This window comes from Anopheles moucheti, chromosome 3 (assembly GCF_943734755.1).
Source record: "Anopheles moucheti chromosome 3, idAnoMoucSN_F20_07, whole genome shotgun sequence".
NCBI classification, from domain to species: domain Eukaryota; kingdom Metazoa; phylum Arthropoda; class Insecta; order Diptera; family Culicidae; genus Anopheles; species Anopheles moucheti.
This window is the reverse complement of record NC_069141.1, coordinates 86,262,541-86,276,982: the sequence shown is the minus strand read 5'-3', so window position 1 is coordinate 86,276,982 and position 14,442 is coordinate 86,262,541. Positions and strand designations below refer to the sequence as shown.

The 14,442-nt window shown below is 44.8% G+C and overlaps 2 protein-coding genes across 2 annotated transcripts in view; both read right to left on the bottom strand.

The window, feature by feature from the left end:
- LOC128305747 (protein ECT2) overlaps positions 1-14,442 on the bottom strand; it is a 96,925-nt gene that overhangs the window by 2,106 nt on the left and 80,377 nt on the right. The gene's annotated exons all lie outside the window — the stretch shown is intronic.
- Positions 1-14,442, bottom strand: part of LOC128305748 (sodium-coupled monocarboxylate transporter 1) — a 36,339-nt gene that overhangs the window by 19,987 nt on the left and 1,910 nt on the right. The window contains exons 4-5 of the mRNA XM_053043342.1: positions 11,371-11,532; positions 229-344 (exon numbers count right to left, since the gene is read on the bottom strand). Of these exons, the coding sequence (XP_052899302.1) occupies positions 229-344; positions 11,371-11,532 (278 nt within the window). The remainder of the gene's footprint in view (positions 1-228; positions 345-11,370; positions 11,533-14,442) is intronic.

Sequence of the window (14,442 nt, the reverse complement as noted above, 5' to 3'; positions counted from 1 at the left end):
TCACTTGCACTTTATAAAGTGAATGCATACTTTTAGCCACAAAACACACACACACAAAAAGAAGAAAAACAAAAACGACATGGTTAAACTACACACTTTCTCCCTTTTGGTTTATGCACTTCTACCGAGACAACTCTCAACCGTGCGCCCGGCTACGAAAGCCGAACAAGCAAAAAAAAAACAGTGAAAAAACTAAAAACGCAATTTTTAATTAAATGTTAAACTTACTTGAAAAATTCAATCCTTCCGTGTTCCTCGGCACGGCTAAACACTTCGGGCAGTGCGGCCGAGTAGTGCGAACCGAGTGCGAGTATCAGTATGAGCGACAGCAGCAGCACGAAAGCCTACAACAGAACGGGAGAAAGAAAAGGACAAATTAAAAAGTATTATAAAATCAATACAGTTTACGCTGAAAGAGCTTTCCGCGAAGGATAGCGATGAGCATCATTCTAACAGTTTTCTTTTGTTCATTTTTTTCATTTATTAAGCTTCTTCTTCTCCTTCATCCTTCCCCATTTCAACGCACACAATTCAATAGATGAAAAACGATTCGAAACATAAATACGCGAAAGTGCTGGTGACAGTTTTTTGATTCGATGAGCACGAAATCGGGCGAGCATAGATTAACTAGACAATCCTTTTCCGGTATTTCACCCCCCCCCCCCAAAACCTGCCTCGGCAGCGGATAAAACTTCATGCCGGCGATAAGAGATCTCTCCGCACCGCCACACCCCACACAAACCGACGGCCCCGTGGTACGGGGCTTCCATTTCCATGGGCTGGTGGAATTTTCTGCCCATCCGCCGTTCGCTTTTTAACAATGTTCAAATAAGCTGTTCCGGACAATCGGGGCCAAGTTTTGTCAACACGGGGGTTTTTTGGTAAACATTGCACCGAAATGATAAATGATATCTCTTACTCTTTTTTCCCCTCTTGCTTCTTTCGCGCTTCGTTCAGTAACATCTGCCATCCTGTCCTGCATCATCCTCTCCTTCCGATCCATCATCTCGTAAAAGGCGTAAAAGCTCTTTGTCTAAATTTTTCCCGAACGGAAGTGAAAGCATTCAATTAGGAAGCAACCCTCCAGCGGGGTGGACTTCCTACCATACATCAACCTACCCGAAACGTTTCACCAGAGCGCACGAGTTCATTCAGATAATAATAATGTAATACACACACACACACACATACCGAAAAAAAACAGTGAAAAGTCCACAGTGGTGTCAGCCATTTTCCAACAACAAGCCAAAATGGAAGAGGAAAATTGACATTGTCCGCCACACTTCGGGAGACATTCCTGACGCGAGCGCCTATCAGTTTTTCGGACGGTTCTACCGCCCCATTCGGGAATGGGACATGGGTGCTAGCGAACAACTCGGCTGCTCATTCTTCTCCTCTTCTTCGCTCTCCCACTCTCTCTCTCTCTCTCTCTCTCTCTCTCTCTCTCACTCATCCCTTGCACCGTCACCGTATCCATCATCGCCAACGATCGGTCCAAGTAACCGTGGCAAACAATAAAACTTTCTAAATCACGTTTCAATTTCGTTTTCCCATTACTTCCACTTCCGTGGACCGAGCCTCACCGTGTTGGTGAGTGGTTTGATTTTCACAAATCCTTTTTAAGCGCAGCTTCCGTTAATCTAACCTGGGGCTGTGAATGGATGGAATGGGATGATGTTGGGGTGGGGTTGGTTTTGGTGATTTCCATTTTTCATAGATTCCACCCAGTGTGCGAGACATCCGCACACAAAAGTTATGCCCTCGGGGTGATCAAACAGGGAAACCGACTCGGCATGAGATGGATCGACGCAAATTTCATTCGCGACAGCTGGTGTAATGAATGAGTGATCAGTTGCTTTTTTTTGAGGAGCAGAATAAGACGTATTTTACTGGCTGATTTTTTTTAAATATTTAACACAAAATAACCTCATAGGCTCAAGATCGAAAGGAAAACTGCATTAAAAGCTATACCAGTGTTTAGCGCATTGTACCTGTCGTTGTCTTCTCATTCTGTATTTTAATATAGTGATGTAAAAATCGTCAAGTGAAATATTTGTACAACACACTGATTTTTCCTAACTTTAATTGATGTACTAAAATATTTCATGTAAAAATAATTTCAATTATTTTGTGCTTTACATTATTATTTCTAATGCATTTGGGAGAAAGCTTCACTTCCTACAACAAACAAATAAAACAAATAAGCTCCAGCACTTAGCACAATACGCAACAACAACGGAACGTGTGAATTTAAAACAAATTTTTCCAATTATCACGCGCTCCATTTCTTCATTTTCAGGACGCACATTAAACTACCGCAGCTCCATTTCGCGTATACAAACAATTTAACACCCGAAATCTGTGGCCCCACACCATCGGAAGAGGGGTGGGACAACAAAAACACTAAACAACAACGTTCACACGTTTTCGGCCGCCTTTTAGTGTTTTGTTTTGTTCGAGCAAATGCTTTGTTTCATCCCAACGGCACAGACTCTCGCAATGAGCAGCTAATGGACGCCAAATAACACCACCACCACCACCAAACACAACACAAAAGGGTGACGCAAGGGACAATAAAACAGGCGCCAAAACTTACAACAACAGCAGACAACACACATAGCAAACAAACAAACAAAAAAAAGGGAACAATTTCCCTAACACTGTGATGACATCACACCACCATCAACACGGTGTAAACAGGGCCGCTCGGAACGGCCACCAACCCAAAACCAAAAAAAAAAAAGCAATCCCGAACCGCTTCCTTTATGCACAGCACTTTCTTATTTATTATCATATTATCATCTTCTGGCGGTGGGTAAATATTCATCGTCACTTCCTGTCAAAGCGCAACAAAAAGCGAGCTAGCGAAGGCGTTAGATTTTTTTCTCTTTGTTTGCGTTGTGTTGCTGCAATAATCATTCGGCAGAAAAACGAAATGATATAAACACACGAATGTAATAGCAGGAGGAAGTGTCTCTCGTGGTCGTTTTTGTGTTGTCGGCATCACACGAAGCAAAAGAATGTTTACTGCTCTCTATGCCTTATGATGATCTACTTTATGCTACATATTAAATTGCTATGTTTAATGTGCGCAGTGATAATCTTTGGTAACTTCATTATCTTTTTTTCCCTTTTTCATGATAACGCACTATAAACATGAATTCACTGGTAGCGTTGGACCAAAAAGGTAGTGGGGGATAAAAGAATTTTAATTAAAAAATGTCTCAACAAAAGGTTAAAAAAGTTCGTATTTTTTAGCGATAAGATTTAAATTACTGACGCTATGTTCGCAATCGAATTCCACCCAATAACACAAAGTGAGAAACATTAACAGAAAGAAAAACCGATTTCCATCCACCATACTGATTCCAACTGACGTCAACACGCCACTCACTACACGGTGGTGTTCGGCAAATATGCTACTAAACTTCAATCTGCGCGATCTAATTTCACTCGATAGCAAGACATGGTGTGACACACCGGTGAAACATCCAATCTGTTTCTATAAAAACTCTAGCCCTGCTAGCGAACCATAATGGAAAGCATTGCGCTACGGCACGTCCCACGAGACAACCAAAGTATTCGTCTACGGTAGAGTAAATCGATTCAGGAATTAAGAATGACACACACTTTTCTTCACGTTCTCGTGCAAGCGCACGCGATTGGTGTAAGACTAATCAGACGGCGCCCGGTTCTTACAGACAGAATATTTTCTATTAAGCGAAGCCAAACGATATACTCCCGGGACAGGAACGAGAGACCGTCGCGTTACACACACACACTAACCCATACACATACGCTCAAATCGTTTGATTGTCATCCGAATGGGATGAAAATCTCGCTCGAAATGAAGAGTAACTGGTCCCTTCCCCCAGGCTTCGTGCGGTAAATCGAGGAAGCACCAATCGAGGCAATGACGCTGGCACGCCATCGTACCACGCGCCGGCCGACATGTAGTGAAATTCAGATTTCCGCTTAACAATTCACCGCCATCCACGGGCAAGACGACGCCGGTACGCCGGCATAATCCTCACTTCCGGAATCGATTACTCCCAAGCACACATCCGGTACGGTACGACGGAAGTAGCTTTGAAGTTGACAACAATTCCCGTGTCGGGTAAAGTCTTCAAATTGAAAGTAATTTTACGAGAGTGCTTGCTGGCGGTAGGAAGGATGATCGGGACTCGGGATGGTTTTCCCTTGTTTGGGCAAATCTTTCACGTCAGACCCAATGCAAACGTACACCCGGGTACACAGGCGCAGCATCGCTGGGTCGTAAAGGAAGGCATCTATCGCAAAGTAGCAGCCGTTGGTGCTTCTGCAAAGAATATGTTACACTTTCTCGCCATTCACTACCGAATAAAACACCCACGAAAGTGCCGAAGAACCCATCGACTGCTGATAAAGATGGATTGACTTAGTTTTCAGGACATTCCCGGTACACTACAACCTGGAAGAGCGAACTTTCTAGCACGCCATTCATTCGGTAGTGAAAATAATAGACGACTACGTAGGAGGAAATTCGTATCCCACATATCTTTCCATTGCATTAGCGCACAACTGCACAAAGCAATAAGCGTAGAAATGTTGGCGACATGGGCCCAGAGCTACAATACATCTAACAGTGATCGGTTTTTCCTGGTAAATCTTACTACTGCTAACCCAAAATCCATCAAAAGTGATTCATTTTACGTAAAATTTCAAAAAGGCAGCATGCTTCGACTCTCGGCTGCGCTGCTCCATTACATTTTTGCCTAAAAGTATGCAATTCTCATGACGAAAATGTCCAATTAAGATCGATACTTTTCTCTCTCTACTAACTTTAACATTCATTGAAGCACATAGACTTCTGGAAGTAGTGTACTGTACGCAGTAAACGTAACGTCATGTATATTTCGAAGTGATGTGAGGATCATAGGAGCACAGTTTAGTAAAAACCAATTTCCATTTCCACGTATTTCGCAATAACATTGCGTGCAACAACACAACAAGCTTTACGCTTCCGATGGGAAAGTTCCTCGAACAACCAGATTTTACACAAATCAAAACCTACGATTTGCATAATTCGCTTTGCCCCTCTACCACCCGCCAATCAACACCAGCACCGTGCGAAATGAAATCATCTTCACAAGTAAACTCATCACCGATCCACACAGCAAAACCCTTCAACCGTGTCCGCACAAGCTTCCCTGCTGTGAAGCGAACGACGCCGGCGGTCGGGCAGGGCAGCAACGAACGAACGAGGCTTATCGAGAATTCTGCATAAATCTCACCTCGAACAGCGTACTATCAGCGGAAGCACAAGAAAGCGAACGAACAAGGCTTCGTCGGTTACAGAATTATGCTGAAACGAGCGATCATTCCCGACGTCCTCGTGATTGCTGCCAAAATGCTAGGGAAATTTACCACCCCTGAAATTTCCCCGAAGAGAGTAGCAAAAAAAAAAACAGCAACCTTGCCCACAACCAGACGAAAATGACTCTTATCTTAAGTGCAGCGAGTCCGTGCAGCAAACGGCTTCATCTTGAAACGAAGGTGCCGTACAGCACAGTACAGTACCATAGTTATAATGTGGGCGATAACTTTTAACGCATCCACAGAGGAGGAAGAAATTTTTAAGCGAAAATACATCACGAATGACGTGAAAGATAAACAGTGCAACAAACAACACAACGCAAAACAAACAAAACAAACAAAAAACCCTCGCCAACAGCATCACGTCTGACCAAATGGCGCAGTAAAGTAGCTTAATTTTCATTCCCAAGGAGCACACAGCAGCAGAGGCAGCAACCAACCAGCAACAATGCGCCAAACAACTACATCACACGGTGAGCGCACACGTTATGATTTTACAAACAGTTCATATTTTTCATCGGCTTTCCAGCGTTACGAGGCGTTTCGCAAGGAAGCACAACTACCGTATCATTACGACACGGCAGGAAAGCGAACACGGGCGAGCGAGCCCGTCTTTTTTCTACTTTGCATTCCCGAAGCATCGCGATACTGTGTCCCATTTTCTTCGGGGGCCGAGAAAGAAGAAAAACCTTCCGAGAAAATCAAGACTTTGATTGCACGGTGAACACTGAAACGAGCTGCTTAGGAATGATTGACTCGCGCGAGTGACTGAACGCTTTCTTTCCTTCGGGCGCCGCAGGGAGCAAAAACGATTCCATAAGTTGACGGAAGGAAATAAATTTTCCACTACATTCCGTTCTCTTTTAAAGCCCCATTTCGATGCGGCCGACATTGCGCGCTTCCGTGCCCGTGGCGGGGATGACAAAACGCGAGCGGAACCCCTTGACGGGGGAAGAAGGCTTGCAAATTTACAACCTCACGCCTCCAGGGAACTGAACTAGTACGGAGCCGGGCCTTCGCTTTATGCCGGGGAAAATTTATTCAAATTCGTCATATTGAACGCCCGTGGTTTTACGCGGAACCGTGAGAAAAATCAGCCATCGTTCGCTACCCATTTCCATATGACTGATTGCGATAATCGGATACCGTTTGTCAGACCAGCCGTCGGCGGCAAACTACGACCACGAAACGGAGCGGGTTTTGTTTCGTCGGAGCAAAAAAAAAAAACTACGCTCCATATCGCGACTGGAAGGCATCTGCATGAGACAATTCATATCATACTTTGTCAATTTTCACATTGCCCTGATTTTAGTTTACGCCAACAAGCGCTGAGCTGATTTGGTTGAGGAAATGAGCCCTCAATTGAATGTTGCTCAATTTTTCTTGGCTTTAAAATCATCTTCCCATTTGTTTTGCGTTATGGATGGATGTTAGTTATATTTATGAGATACGAAATAGGGATATTCGATAAATTAGTTTTTAAACTCGTTTCATTCGTTCAACATACCACTAAGATACAAATGTGTGTTGCTGTTGCATACATTTCGGCGTAATTCTTTGTACTTTACTTTCGTAACCAAAACTAAGCTCACAAAATGCAATTAAGTTGGCCATGTTAAACTGTCAAACGTATTTTGGTGTGTATTAAGACACGAAACCCCACGACAGTACAACCACATCCCATATTCACTACGGATGGGATTGTCGATTAAAAACATAAATTGCATACCTTTAGGCGCGCACACTCAACGTCAAACGATTCACCGGTTGTAACACGCGCGCTAAACAAACATTATAAAATGAGTGATCGTCAAGCAAATACGATAAATTTACAACAATCCCTCGCCAAAACATGAAACAAACTTGCTCCTACAGAGTTTTACGGCAAATCGATACCAGTTTCGTGCAGGAAAATTTATTTATTTTCCCACTCCCTCAATCTATTACAATTCCAACATTTTCTCATTTTTTAGAGCAAATTGCTTGATTTTGTGTATTCCAAAGAAATGGAAAAGAAAATCCCCTGCTCTGTACACATATTTATGTAGCCAAGCGATTTTTTTCGACGCAAACACACATCAACGGCATGGTGGTTGAGTTATGGGATCGGGTGCGTGTGTGTGTGTGTGTGTGGGAAAGTACCAAAAACAAACTCCATTTTACCTTTGCTTAAAACATTCCTCCCTCTCTCTCTCTCACCTTTCGCACCCCAACCAAGGATCTCGCACACAGTACGGCTAATTCCTTTGAGAGCTCCCGGTTTCGCTAGGTGTTCTAGTCACCCTTGCAGCCACCTGTTGCCGGTACCCGAACATTTTCACGTACGCAAAACAATCTTCAAACACACGTGTCTGTGCACCAGCATTACCCACCCACTGCTTTCCGTCCTTTCCCCTCGTACACCCCACACCACCAGAACCAATAACATTAATGTCACGCTATTTATCTTCATATTCTATACAGGTGAGATTACACTCATCTGTTCACTTTGCAATCTAACTTTGCCTATTTTTTGCCATCCCTCTGTTTTCCCATTTGTTGCTTCAGTTGCTGCCATTCACCGCACATCAGCGTGAAACAATGTGTCGCATCCCAAAAATTCCGCCACCGACGCCCAGCACGCCCAGTTCACACACAGGGGCCGGCATAGCAAATCTATGCCGCGTGGTTTCAATTGCAAATTTTTGCTCCTAACCTATATTATTCTGACAGACAAAAGCCCCCAGCCGGGCGGGGAGTTTGGCGGTTGGTTTGAAATTTTCCAACCCTCCGGACCGGCTGCACACTTCACAAACTACGACACCACCGTTCGGGAGGCCTGTTCCGTAAGAAATGTCCGTGAAAGAAACAATAAATTTCCATTACGCTTTCAACTGGGCGTCTTACGCAAATGGTAACGTTTACTTCGCTTCCTGCCACGTCAAACGCTCCCGGTGGCTGCAGACGGGGCACGATGGGGACGCCTGGTGTTTGTGCGCTGTGCTGTAGAAATATTTATTCCCCGCCACTGTCTGCCCGTGGCCCTAGCCACAGATTAGCATTACCCTCGCAGTGACTTCCCACAGTGCTCACGGTACCACTTTCAGCCAATACACAATTCCGTACCGAAACGAAGACATTTGAAACCAGATCCGGAGATCATGGAGGTACGCTTTTATCAAGCTCGAATGACTGGGAGTTTGGGGTGCTAATGAATGCATAATTTGTCTAATTACAACCGCCACCAGCACCGCAGAAATTCTGCACAGTACCACCAGCGGTATAATTCCCAAATTATGGAATAACGGGGACGGTTTCAATTGTTACCGATAGAGCAACCGCAGCGACGTGCGCCTGTCGGAAAGAAAGAAAGAAGCTTTCTTGCTTTCGGGGAAAAACACTTTCCACGTCGTGTTCAAATGTGGCTTCCATTCGAAGATTGAACTCAAACCCAAAGTAACCCCGGGGAGCATAATAATATTAGGCTTTCACGGGGCTGGCTCTCCATATGGCATCACACACATAAAGAAGCTTTAGCATATTGGGGAGCTATTAGCAGGGCAATAAATGGTACAAATGAAGATGTTTATTGTAACAAATGCGCCTGAGGGCGCTTCAGCAATTGTTCGCGAGTAATCGAATTTAATTTGAGTTAAAGAGCAGACGAAACAGAATGCCACTTAAATAGCGCCTTACTTTGTGTGGGCACAAACTTTATACTTTGCTTTTTTTTTTCAAGATGTCAGGCGAAACAAGAAAATACAATGGGTTGGAATAACTTTTTTGTTTCTTATTGACTCAGAAATGCAACACGTGCCAGTTACGTCATTTGTGTAACTGATTTTGTGTAACGATTTGCATACCTTTAGGCGTAAAAGCTCTATGTACTTCCTACCTAGCAATAAAATCTTTCTTTTCCACCGGAAACATACAGGCTTTTTTAACGACATAAACTCCTATTACAGATTTATGTTGTCAAAATGTAAAACATAAGTTGAAAATCAGTTAAAAAAGGAATGTAAATCAATTAATTTTTGGACGAAGAACACCCAAACATCGAAACTATTTTCAATCTTTCCATCGTACTGGCTTGCCATTCGGGACTGCTGCTGCTGCCATTCTTCAACGGAGTGGGATAAATAATTTGTTTTCCGCTGTCAGATGTCACGAACGCTAACAGTCACTGTAATTGTCAGTGAATGGAAAGCAAATCTTTCATTCACAAAAGCGAAACAACAAACAAACACAGCAAAAAAACAAAAGCGGAAACGGCAAGCAATATGCAAATTGCTTTCCACTTTGCTTTTGGGTGCCGCTTACCATTCACAAAACCCGCTTGTGTGTAACTTGTTGTTTAATTTGAAATTGTTAAACATCACGCTATACAAGCAATCAAAGCAAACTTTGCTTTATTGTTGCCGGTGGAGAATCCTTCATTTCCCTGGTGCGCGCGTTGTAACCGTGGGCGACGCATGTGCTACCATTATACGGACACTTCAATGCGCTCTCGCCCGTATCACTTTGCTGATTTTTTCTTCATTTTTTTTTTCGCTTCCTTTAAGTCCTGACAGCAAACGTACCGGAATGGCTTTGTTTTTGTTTGTTTCCGCGTAAGATTGAGATTTTGTGCTTCTTGTTGCACAGACAGCACATGAGAAGTGTCTCCTGGATCCGGATACTTTGTCTATTCAAAATTCACGGGAATCATCGGTGCTTGACGATACAAGCTGGATAGGAAGGTGTATTACCGAAGACAACAGACGGGGAGACGAAGATGTAAAGTAAGATAAAAAAAAGTACGTATAAACATAAAAGCTCTTAAGCACTCGTCAAGCGTCTGCAAAGACAACACGAACACACACACACATCTACTCGTGCTCTGTCGCTCTAAGTGAGCAGTGTGTCGCCCCATCAAGCAACAGGACTATGGGGCTCTTCATTACAATGTAATCCTATCATTGGACGACAGCTTAGCCGTCCTTCTTATCGGCACTCTGCTGCTGCAAGCCGAACCTAAGCGAAACGTTCCGGCGAACCGTGGTTCCATTCCTCCATTCTATCCTGGGCACACTCTGTACGAGCGCAACGCAGCTCAAGCAGCACGGAATTGTTCCTTGGTTGATCTGTTTGTCTTAGAGCTTCCTGACTGGCGTCATCACCACTGACGATCTACCTTTCTACCACGGATAAGCATCGTACCCGCAGCAGCAGCACCATTTCCAATGGCTGTTGTCGGATTGAGGAAATAAATACTGCCGAGAGGCAAAACACGGCGCGTCTAAGATGGCGCACGGCATATCCAGCACAGAAGATGGGAAAAGTGACACCAGCCCGTTGCAAAGAAAACGCAAAAAAAAGACACAAGAAATCCAAACGACAATCACTTGATCATTCGCCTCGTTGACATTGTTTTCTGGGGACGGTCTCCACACCGGAGTACGCATGAATCACTTGAGCAAATCGCTCGCTCCCGACGAGGGATGCACACACGGCCGCCCGTGTGCCGGGACGCAATGTAATAAACTGCAATGAAGTCGTGCCGTGTGGCACCATCTTCTCGGTCTGGGTGAAAGTCGATGGCGAAAGCGAACGTGAGATTGTTCTGCCGAAGATAATACAGCAACCGGAGCACCGGTGAATGGGAATGGGAGCAAGAAAAAAAAAACACCCCCGTGAATGCCTGCGGGCTTCCTAGTGCTTGATGACGGTGTTTTGTTGTATTTGTGCCTGTTTGCTGTTTACTTCCACACAGTGAAGTAAATGTTCCCTGACGACTGGCGGTGGATTGTTTGTGCGTTCCAGTGGAAGTGGAAAAAAGTGCCACCGGAAGTTCTTACCGGTGAACCTGCAACAATCGCGCATTGTTCGCCTTTAAAGAAACCACCCAGTTCCAACCAACTACACACAACCACTCTCGCACTCGACGTACGTACGTACGATGATCCATTACACCGATAGTCCATTAGGCAGTGCCAGCAAATGAGAATACACACACGCAGCAGCAGAAAAAATAAGGAACCGGGTACGGCAACTCACCTGGAACGTATCAGCGATAACGACCGCCTTCATGCCACCCTGCGACGAGTAGAAGATGCACACGGAGTAGATCAAGACGACGGCAATGTACTTGTTCAGACCTGTTGCTTCCGAGAGGGCGATGGCAGGTGCCAAGACGGCTACCGACGTGTAGAACAGCATCTGGGAAGGAAACATGAGCGAAAAAATATCATGAGCATGTAGGACTGGCAGCAAAACCCCCTCCCGCACCAGAGTCGGCCCCCAATGGCCACCGCAACCAGTGCCCTGCTGGCTGGAGATTGAGAAAATTGTATGTCGCAAGTGCTGCACCATGTACGTGCATAAAACATCCGGATACAACGGTAATGTGAACGTACAGGGGAGGACGGCCCCGTCGGTCAGGTCTTTCAGAATCGTCTCAACGACACACACACACACAAACACACGTACGGGAACTGATTGTGATGGATTCATGGCAACGGTATAGCGCTGTAAGTACATCGCCGTCTCCTTAACTACTTGTTTCCAGCAAGTGGAAAGGATCCGACCTATAGAAAATCATATCGTCCCGGAAGAATGGCACACGATGGGATTACTTGCCGTAGCGTGCGACGGTAAGATGACACTGGATTAAGAGCACGAGATTGAAGGAGAATTATGATGTTTGCAGCCAGCGGTAGCCAGCAGCAACCACGGGCGCCCTGATGAGCCCACGAAGTCGGAAACTTCGGAAAGGACTGGTGACAATAAAAACGAGACACACGAGTACACTCAGCGGTCACCGGTAACTCCCCCCCATCCTGAGCTGTGGTCGTGGAGTCGTAGCCTGTGCATTACCTGTCCACTTCCAGTTTTGGTGCCTTCTCGAGACAAAACACGGAAACGGACGGTAGCCTCCGAAGCCAGTCGGACATTAAGTGCCCGTACCATCTCCATTGGGGAGCATATTGTGGGGGAGGTGCCAAGAAGCGCTCCTCCTCACACTCCACTTGTTTGGCTTCAAATTAATCCTTAATCCTCATCGTAGATAGGAATGTAATGCTGGCAAACGGTTTGATGGTCATTGGTGTAAGTGACCGGAACATAGAACCACCGGACAGTGGGAAGTGCTGCCACTCCAGACGGTGCATTCGCTGAAAATACTTCACATTTCCCCCCAGGACGCCAAAGGGAAGGGGCCGGAAACAATCAAATCGGCTACATTCTGTTTTTCTCATCCCGTGGGAATATTGCTGGATAAAGCTTGCCTCTGGAAGTTTGTTTTCGGATGGCACGCGTGCCCAGACAAAGCCAACCTTCCTCCCCACGGAGAGAGACGGTGGAGTAAAATTCAATCAAACTTAATTCCATCACACCATTTAATCCACCTCTGATAAAGTTTACCTTTCCACCTAATCCACCAGCCTGGGCTGATTCGGAGCTGAGCACCGAAAAGCTGACTGTGTACATTTACAGGACGACGCAACTAAAGCGCCTTTTGTCAGTACTGCTACTGTAAAACAAGACGCCCCAACACAGGCGGTAGAATTCTTTTAGGAAAAAGTAGGGACAAAAAGTATAAGATCTTTCCAACCGTATGTGTACAGGGGAAAGAATTCTCCTATCTGGATGACCAAAAAAAAAAAACCTGAGCTTTCCCTGGAGCTATGGTCCGCACGAAATCCCTAACACATCCACAAATGCGATTGTTTGACGAAGGTACTTTCCCAAAGCGACATACAAATTGTTTGATTAATAATCGTTACAGCAAATATCACCGATAGCATCAGTTGCTGGAACCTGGTGAGCGTTGTCCGACCAGCCCCGAATGCTTGGAACTCAGAAGCACATGTAGTACTAAATACACAGACACACCATTGCCCACGATGGTGCCACCCTTCCGGCAATGCCTGTGGATTAAACGCCACACATCCTGTCAAACCGCAATAGGTGCGGCCATTTTACCACTCAGAGATGGTTGCTTGGATTTGTTTCTTGGTAGAAAAAAAAACTCCTGCTCCATTTCCCCATCAGTAGGACATTAGAATGCAAGCAGAAGAAAAACCTTCAAGCATAACGCCTAAATGTAGGCTACAGTTTGTTTCACACGCATCCCTATCTGTACGAACCCATTCGCACATGATCCCATAATCCCGTTGGATAAGGAAGGATTTTCCGTTTGTAACTACTAAAACGTGCCACCAAGGGAAGCTGCCTGTAAATTAGGATTTATTTACGTCATGTGTAGAGCAGGCTACACAAAGGAATGTTCTCAGCTGTACGATTCGAACCAAGAATGAGTAAGAAATTGAAGATTGTGTTTCGGCCATGAAGTGTATTATTCCCATTTTACCTGTGGGAGTTGCCGAAGAACCTTAATGGAAATTTTAGAAGAAAAATAGAAACATAATTCTAAAAGACCTGCCTTTACTTTCAAATAGATAACTCCGGCAATTCGGAACGCTTGAAGCTCTTGCACAAACATTACATCCCTTCAACTGTTGCCCTATTTACCGATACAATCATTAAAACCTTCCGGTGGGTGGATGATAAAATCAAAAGCTCTAAAGCACACTCCCCTTCATTAAATTATTTCTCAGAACTTTTGCAATTTTCTAATGCATGCATCTGTTGCCTTAAAAAAAGATTGCTTTCGGCTAAAGCTGCGTACCCTTAAAAAGTTGATAGATCTATACACCATCTAACACGAAGCGTACGACATCACAGTTCTACCAGTTTACTGCAAGACACTCACACTAAAACTGCTGCCGCTTAAAATATAAACCTCCCGAGAGAGGCGGTTTCGATAGAGCCCTGGCAGGTGGGAAAGAAACATATCGTCCACATAGGCAAGCATACGATTTAATTTTCTATCGCACACAAACGGGCATTCAGTATTCAGTGGGGGGCTCCCCAAGAATCCAACCCGAAAAATGGTTCCATTTTACATTGTTGTATACCCAACAAAACTACAATAAAAAAAGAGCACCCCCCACGAAACAGAAGCAAAAAACCATGTTTGAAACAGACTACAGAAGTTATCTTTTTGTGCAACGAGCCTTTATCTGGCCGCTTGCTATCTATGGCGATGGCATACAGTGGCGCTCGGGC